We start from the raw sequence: 9,207 nt of genomic DNA on the forward strand, positions 1-9,207 counted from the left end.
GCACACCTGAATTAAAGGGTTTTAACTTACACCCAAAAATCTAAATTTCTCAAAATTTTCCCAGAGCTCAAAAGTGGTCTGTTGTTGTGGTTTAAGCACTGCTGTGGACTTAGAACATCCAGTTTTGTGGTTTTTCTATTTACAAATGTGATTTTGAGACCGAAAATAGAAAAAAAACAGGGAAAAACGGAAACCTGGAAAAACTAAACGGAGAAAACAGAATTTGGGAAAGAACAAAACGTAATCAGGCAAAACATAAAACAGATTTTATAGGTCCCTACCTAATGATAATTGTAAAAAAAAAAAATGTGGCTATGTCAAATAAGAAAGTTATAATACTTGACACTGATATAACCCTTTTATTTTTTCAATGTAACCTTTAATACATTTTTTTTAAATAATGTTGGCTATTTACTTAATTTTTCTGTTTAATGAAGTACATAATTTGTGACAATTCATATCTTGCAGTAAAACTGTAAATAAGACTTTGATCTCAAGAGAAGACAGGTTTCAAAATGGTTTCATGTTCTCTTACTTAGAAAATGGTCCTGATCATATAGGCCTAGACCTACTGTAGACGATATCCAAAATGAGGCATCAAGGCATTAGAATGTACCAGAGGCCATCAAAATAGAGCTACACTTTTGGAGAAAAAAATACCCCACCGGACCCTCCCGGCCTGGGGGTGCCTAGTTGGCTACTTTTCTATTTGGCTGGCTACTCTATGTACGTGTGGAAAACACTGGCTGGGGCCAGACCCACAGGTTTTTGTTATGTTGAGCAATGAGCAACCCAGAGTATGAGTGGCTTTTCCATCTTTGTCTGGTGTGAGGCTCATCTGGTCTTGAGGAGTGTGAGGCCTTGTGTTTCCAAACAGAATGAAAAGCTCAGAGGCCCAGACATAAAATCCCACATTCTCCTTCTTCTTCCTCCCCCTCTTCTTCATCTTCTTCTCTACTCCAAAGTGTGAATTGTACACAAGAATGAGAATTTCACTCCAAAGCCTTTTTCTTGTTTGAGGAGATTCTCCCCTCCTAAACTTGAGAATCCAACACTTCTGAAACATGAAAGTATTGGAGCACTTTGAGCTGGGAGTCCAGCTGCATTAACCGGCCCCTTTCCTCCCTCCCCTCTCTCCCCTTTTTCAAAAAGTCTCTAAGGGCTTGAGGATTTCTCTCCCTCTCTCTATTTATTTTAGGGGGATTAAATCTCAAATGAGCCCCTCCAACTCGCCATTTATTAGAAACTGCAACAACAGTCTGGTTGTTGAAGTCATTCAAGCTAAAGGTGAAAGGAGATTTTCAAACCAGTGTTCACTGCTAGTTGCTCTCACTATGTTTGTTACTCAGACATAACATACAGTAGCTCACATAACTTGCTGAGTTTTAAAATGACACAACAAAATGAAATGTACAGGGAAGTTGAACTACATCACATCCAGAATATTTGTTTATTTTTCAAAATCATACGAAGTACAGCAAATCGGCTTGATTTTGCACACATCATTCTGAAATCTGATTCTCTAAGACATCAGAATTTAAGCTTCTGAAAACTTGAATCACAGTTGGGCATAGTGTAGTGCTGCTACTACAATGCATGGTTCTAATTTAAGCGGTGCTCAGTTTCTTTGATTGCATCATTCATTGTACAAGGTTCCCTGCTCCAGAAATATCTCCATGCATACATTATTCTAGTGAAAACAGTCAGTGGCTCCTGGCCAAGTCTTTCGAGGGATGAATGTAATAATTTTCAATCGCCGTTCCAAAGGGAGCCGGTAGAAAGGAGATTGACAGATGTGAGCTGGATTAATCTGCTGCTTTGAACTCAGTCCAATTTGCGGTCTGTTGCAGGTGCTAAAGAGATTGATATTGCCGCTACCCTGGAGCACTTGAGAGACCAAAGAGCCGGCATGGTCCAGACAAAGGTAAGGTCCCTCGCTCTGAGCGGGAGAGGGGGGGGGGGGGTTCATGTCATTCACACAGAGGTGCATCTAGTTCACGGGTAAGCGCATAATGACATGAACCTTATGGGAAATGAAATGATCAAGCAATTTCATAGGTTGCTTGAAATGATCAAAACCATTTCTTTATTGGAGGAGCTATTTTGAATTATACTCAGTCAGTTCATATTCCAAATCACAAATGAGGAGGTTTATGTCCACAAACACCGAGGGCTGGTTTCCCTGACATATATAAATGCCTAGTTCTGGATTAAAAAGCATGCTCAATGGAGAATCTCCATTGAAAGAGCTATTTAGTCCAGGGCTAGGCTTAATTTCTGTCTGGGAAACCAGCCCTGAGCCCTCAGAGTTTAAGATCTCCAAGCAGATGTAAGTGGTTGGCCTTTTGCAACTTCCAAAACTCATGTAATTCTTGTTTGCCTCTGGAATTTAGAGAAGCCTCTTAACTCCAATTCCCCTGTTCTTAACTCAAATAATCTAACTCATTTGAGCGAGGGAGGTTTGAAACGTCTCATTACAATCAAGTGGGTTCCCTGGAGAATTTCTGTATTTAAACAGACAATGGTCTCTCATTTATGAATACTGAATTATTATGATGGACAGCGAGAGCTTTTTGTGTCTTTTAAGACAGACGCATCGAGCTCCGGAATATCAATTAAGGCAAACTCAGTGCAAAATTACGACGCATGACATTTGTGAAAGTTGTTTACTAAAAGACTGGAGACTTCCTGAATGTTTTATTTATGTAAATTCTATTGATTTAATCCAGCTTTCGCTGAATCCAATTTACCAGTGACTCAGGTCTCTGATTGGAGCTTGTTAGGGAAGTTTTCATTTGGGCAAAAATAAATGTTTAAAGTCTTTTACTAAAACATCTCAGGGCAAATTAAATCACATCAGAGAACTAGCAATATTATTGATGTGGTGCCTCACTGTTTCATGAAGAGCATAAATTGTAGATTGTAGGTTTTAGGACAGCTAAAAGCTGTACAATATATACAACATTAGCTGTTCTGGTCTTACATGTAGATAGAAGCGTTAGATATTACAGCGTTACACTTTTGTCATACCAATAGACAATACTTACTCACTCTATGCTCAAGCAAGCATCCTGTAACTTTGTGGTGAAGACAGACGTTTGACTCCCTCCAGTGGTGGAAATGTAAAACCCTCTTCCTAGGCCACCATAATGCACCTTAAAGCTTAGATCTGCGATAGGCGAAGCAGCGTCTATCTATTTTTTAAATTAACCACAGCTATTAAAGGTCCTGTATAAAGACCTATAAAAATAGGAAGAACCTAAGCAAAAAAAACTGTCGACATTACTTGTTGTAAAGAACTCTTCAGTATAGATTTTATTTTTCCCGAGGTGAAAATGTGGCATGTTTTGTGTTGACAATTCTGAAGCCGGATTCTTGTGAACGCCTACCTCTCTTCGGTGAGTTTATTTTAGCGCCTGCAGGCTGAATGAGAGTTGAGGAGTGGAATGTGAAACAGTAGGTCTTCAGGGTGAAAATCGATCGGCCCTGTTGTGCTCTTCAGGGAGCACAGTGAGTCACACACACACACTTGAGAGAAGAGTTGACTTAGGGCCTAGATTCAATCAGTTCAAGCGCTAACCCGCGCTAGCCAACACCTGCGTAGCTGGTGTTTTGGAGGTGCCGGAGGTGTAACTGCACTGAAGCTGTCAAATCGGTGAGCAGCTGCTCTTGTGGCCATTGTCTAGAAGCCACACCCGTTCCAACCACGTAAGTTACGGGAAAGTGTAGGCTATATAGAAATAATAAAAAAAAATGAAATAATCAGCATTTATATCAGCCTAATCAAGGTGTAGATTACATCACACATGCCATTGTTCAAACTTGTAACATGGCTACATGTGATTTTGACTAATGTGACTTGGTGCGTCCAATGGCAACGTCCAGTGACAGCTCTAACGCAGTTCCGCTGCCAAAACATCAGCTATGCGGGTGTCGGCTAGAATGGATGCGATTGAATCTAGGCCTTAGAGGCTTATTTAAAGACATCCCTGGTTGGGTCTACAGTGGCACTGACTTCACTCACACACTCAGAGAGGGAGCTCGGAGAAGGGCACAACTGCTCCCTCCATTGTCTCTGTAGCCACAACACAACAAGGGGGCATTAGACAAAGTGTCACTACGGTATGACTCACTGACAGTCGTATACCTTTACACACCGGACAAGAGGTAGTTATAAACCAGCCACTGAACAACTCTCTCTCTCTCTCTCTCTCTCTCTCTCTCTCTCTCTCTCTCTCTCTCTCTCTCTCTCTCTCTCTCTCTCTCTCTCTCTCTCTCTCTCTCTCTCTCTCTCTCTCTCTCTCTCTCTCTCTCTCTCTCTCTCTCTCTCTCTACAGGAGCAGTTTGAGCTTGCACTGACAGCCGTAGCGGAGGAGGTGAATGCCATCCTAAAGGCTCTTCCACAGTGAAACTCGACGCCGCCCCACACCGTGCCACGTCTCGCTGTCTAAACACATGTTTTTCTGCCCACTCAAGTCTGACATCTCGCTTACGCCCCTAATGGCACCCTATTCCCTATGTAGTGCGCTACTTTTGAACAGGGCCCATAAGGGTCTGGTCAAAAGTGGTACACTATGTAGGGAATATTGTGGTGCCATTTCGGACATACCTACCTATCTTCTCTTGTTTCTCTCTCCTCTGATTCTCGCTCTTGGTATACTTATGAACGTTGTGCCAGATACTTGACCGACATGGTCTTCTTAAGTGTGATGTATTCTGTTTGCAGTTGTGTTCCAGTACCACTTACAGATAGCTAGACAAGGTCACATGTGTTCTCTCTATCTCTTTGTGATCTGAATAATCTATTATACTAAGAATCAGATAATTGGTTATTGATGTGTGATGAATATGATATTGTATTCAAGGCCTGAACATCTGTGTCCTGTATATAGAGAAGATGCTTCAAAGAACAATGTCGATGTGATCTTTACTATTGAAGTTCTGAACCACATTCTATGGCCCTGTTCAAATACATTCGAAATGCATCCTTCCTTCCTTGAGAATCTGTAAGTGATATACACTACCGGTCAAACGTTTTAGAACACCTACTCATTCAAGGGGTTTTTCTTTATTTTTACTATTTCCTACATTGTAGAATAACACATAGGGAATCATGTAGTAACCAAAAAAGTGTTAAACGAATCTAAATATATTTTATATTTGAGATTCTTCAAAGTAGCCAGCCTTTGCCTTGATGACAGCTTTGCACACTTGTCATTCTCTCAACCAGCTTCACCTGGAATGCTTTTCTAACAGTCTTGAAGGAGTTCCCACATATGCTGAGCACTTGTTGGCTGCTTTTCCATCACTCTGGGGTCCGACTTTTCCAAAATCATCTCAATTTGGTTGAAGTCGGGGGATTGTGGAGGCCAGGTCATCTGATGCAGCGCTCCGTCACTCTCCTTCTTGGTCAAATAGCCCTTACACAGCCTGGAGGTATGTTCGGTCATTATCCTTTTGAAATTATAATGAAATTACAAATTATAGTCCCATAAACCCAAACCAGATGGGATGGCGTATCGCTGCAGAATGCTGTGGTAGCCATGCTGGTTAAGAGTGCCTTGAATTCTAAATAAATCACAGACAGTGTCACCAGCAAAGCACCCCCACACGATAACACCTCCTCATCCATGCTTTACAGTGGGAACTACACATGTGGAGATAATCCGTTCACCACACCGCGTCTCACAAAGACACGGCAGTTGTAATCAAAAATCTATAATTTGGACTCCAGAGAGAAATTTCCACCGGTCTAATGTTCATTGCACGTGTTTCTTGGCCGAAGCTAGTCTCTTCTTCTTATTGGTGTCCTTTAGTAGTGGTTTCTTTGCAGCGATTCGACCATGAAGGCCTGATTCACTCAGTCTCCTCTGAACAGTTGATGTTGAGATGTGTCTGTCACTCGAACTCTGTAAAGCATTTATTTGAGCTGCAATTTCTGAGGCTAGTCACTCTAATGAACTTATCCTCTGCAGCAGAGGTAACTCTGGGTCTTCCTTTCCTGTGGTGGTCGTCGTGAGAGTCAGTTTCATCGTAGCGCTTGATAGTTTTTGTGACTGCACTTGAAGAAACTTTAAAGTTCTTGAAATGTTCCTGATTGACTGACCTTCATGTCTTGAAGTAATGATGGACTGTCATTTCTCTTTGCTTATTTGAGCTGTTCTTGCCATAATATGGACTTGGCCTTTTACCAAATTGGGCTGTCTTCCGTATACCCCCCCTACCTTGTCACAACACAATTGATTGGCTCAAATGCATTAAGAAATTCCACCTATTAACTTTTCCAGAAGGCACACCTGTTAATTGAAATGCATTCCAGGTGACTACCTCATGAAGCTGATTGAGAGAATGCCAAGAGTGTGCAAAGCTGTCATCAATGAAAAGGGTGGCTATTTGAAGAATCTCAAATATAAAATATATTTTGATTTGTTTAACACTTTTTTGGTTACTACATGATTCCATATGTGTTATTTCATAGTGTTGATGTCTTCACTATTATTCTACAATGTAGAAAAACCCTTGAAAGAGTAGGAGTTCTAAAACTATGGGCCGGTAGTGTACAGATACCCACCCCTCGAAGAACTCCCTAGAAAGGAAGGAACCTAGGAAGAAACCTAAAGGAACCAGGCTCCGAGGAGTGGCCAGTCCTCTTCTGGCTGTGCCACCACCCTATTACTTTCCCCCAATCCAACCGATTCATATCTGTGATAACTTTAAGTAGGACGGAAGTGTTTAAACAGGGCCTGTATGTGAGGCTCAATTTAGTCAGATACGCTTTAGCCAATATCCGCACCGCAGTTGTTTTGACTGTGTCGGAGGTGGAACTGCGTTAAGAGCTGTCAAAGCCACAGGCAGCTCCTGGAATTATACCTAAAGCGGACATTGCCATTGGCTGCGCAGAGTCGCATGATCAGAAATCCCATGCAGCCATGCAGTTCGAACCCTGGAATGTGAGATGTTATTTTGTTGAATGATTTTTCAATTCGATCATCATTATTTCTATATAGCCTACAATGTCTCGTTATGAACTTTGACACGATTGGGGCGGGTGTGGCTTCATGACAATGACTAAGAGCAGCTGCTCACCGATTTCACGGCTCCAAGGCAATTCAACCTCCGGACACAGCCAAAACATCCTCTATGTGGATGTCTGCAATCGCTGATTTAATCTGATCTGATTTAATCTGATCTGATTTAATCTGATCTGATTTAATCTAGGTCTTAGTTGTTCTCTTGTGCAGACTGCATTTGTTTGTTATGTACATTGTTTTGTATATTAATTAAATACCGTTAATATTTAAATTCACTGAAATGTAATGATTATAAATACATACAATGAGTGTACAAAACATTATGAAGAACTTCCGAATATTGAGTTGTTTTGCCCAGTTACCCTCTGAATGACAAACATACACAATCCATGTCTCAATTATCTCATGGCTTAAAAATCCTTCTTTAACTAAGCTGTCTCCTCCCCTTCATCTACACTGATTGAAGTGGATTCAACAAGTGACATAAATAAGGGATCATAGCTTTCACCTGGTTAGTCTATGTCATGAAAAGAGCTGGTGTTCTTAATGTTTTGTACACTCAGTGTAGAGTGAGCAATATAGATATTAACAATGTGATGTGATATGATTAACCTGAATTATATTGGCATTGTTAATATGTTTGTTTTGTCCTCTTAATCGACAGAATATTGTGACTCATGTGTACAGGTAAAGTCCATGTATAGAATATAAATTATTGGAAGCTTTGTTGTGCTATTAAAATGTTTACTGAACTTGTCAATGAAAATTACATATTTTGTGTGGAAACAAAATTCTATCAGATTGATAATAAACCATAGAACGGTTGACCAGACCTTTGTCTGTCAACTGTTCCACTACTGTAGCTCTTTAGAAAACATTAAAAGGAAGATTGCATTTGATCAGTTGAATAAAAGCCGGCTTCTTTTACCAGAGGGTGAGTGCATTGACTGAATGCCATGGCTGAAATAAAGATAGATACCCGCACGCTGATGAATTCTCCTGCAGTTTATTTTGCAACACATCCACCCGAAGGTCTTCCTCAGGCTTAACCCACGTGAAGAAAGCAGTGGTATTTATAGAACTCCATGCCTGGACAGATGAAATGCTTGGCTCACCACCTTTTGTCAGTTGAGAGACAGGGCAGGCAATGAAACAGATAATCAGCCCAGTGTTTCACCCACTGAGATACATTAGAGGGTAATACCAGGAGAGAAAGTTCTGGGCAGCTGTATGGGAGACGACAATCAGATTGTCTTCATTTCAATCTCACATCAGGTTTGTGTAGCCTATTACACCGAGAGCAGGGCACTGATCATCTTTACTTCCTAAGTTGTCATAGCGCTTTTCAGTTTCTGAAAGAGCACATGGTGGCTGTCCATATTCCTACTCACAAGTCATTGCCGTACACTTGTGCATAACTATTCATATTGGAGCAGTTTACACAGGATCAGCATTTCTACCAGACAGACAGAAGAAGAAAGCGAACGAGGGACAAGGATATTGCCCAGCAGCGCAAACTAGTTTAAAACCTTATTTGTTTGTGAAGAAGATCAAAGTTATCAGGGCCTTGGATAGACATGAGAGACTGCCTCAGCAATTTTCTCCCCATTCATTCTCAACAACACCAGGCCCCTTTTTTTGGGGGGGGGGGGGGGGTAATCCTGGAAAGCATCCCAGCCAGCTCCCAGCAAACACTTGGGATTTCCGTATGCTCTCCATGGCCAAGTGGCATGTTCGTAAGCTTGTTGTGTTACTCATCCATTGATCAGCAGGTGTTTGGTTCTGTAACAACAACCCACCTCTATGATGCACAGCCACAAAGCAGCTGCTTGAACAGCTGAGTAAGTTTTATAGTGTAAAACTCTCCTTTCACTGCGATAATCACATCTAAAACTACCTAGCCTAGCCAATCGGATTCCACCCACGATTGGGAATTTAACGTTGCACCTTGTAATTCAACCAAACTAACACCAACCTAGTAATGAGGTCAAGAGCAATACCGCCACGTAGATATACACAGAGGACCTATTGATTGGTGAAGTATTGAGTTTGCTAAGACCAGCACACAAATGTGACCATGAATTTACAAGTGTATTAAGGGATTGAGAGTTAGCAGTAATTAAAACGAGGCAGTGGTTGAGAGTCTGAGGAGAGGAGAGCACGTGAGAACATTAAA

At 41.3% G+C, this 9,207-nt stretch overlaps 1 protein-coding gene across 5 annotated transcripts in view; it reads left to right on the forward strand.

Moving 5' to 3' along the window:
- Positions 1-8,021, forward strand: part of LOC139583570 (receptor-type tyrosine-protein phosphatase N2-like) — a 278,697-nt gene extending 270,676 nt beyond the window's left edge. For all 5 annotated transcript variants that reach the window (XM_071414794.1, XM_071414797.1, XM_071414792.1 and 2 more), the window contains 2 exons: positions 1,851-1,924; positions 4,338-8,021. In XM_071414794.1, the coding sequence (XP_071270895.1) occupies positions 1,851-1,924; positions 4,338-4,409 (146 nt within the window). In that variant the 3' untranslated portion in view covers positions 4,410-8,021. The remainder of the gene's footprint in view (positions 1-1,850; positions 1,925-4,337) is intronic.
- The last annotated feature ends 1,186 nt before the right edge of the window (positions 8,022-9,207 follow it).

This window comes from Salvelinus alpinus, chromosome 8 (assembly GCF_045679555.1).
Source record: "Salvelinus alpinus chromosome 8, SLU_Salpinus.1, whole genome shotgun sequence".
NCBI lineage: Eukaryota > Metazoa > Chordata > Actinopteri > Salmoniformes > Salmonidae > Salvelinus > Salvelinus alpinus.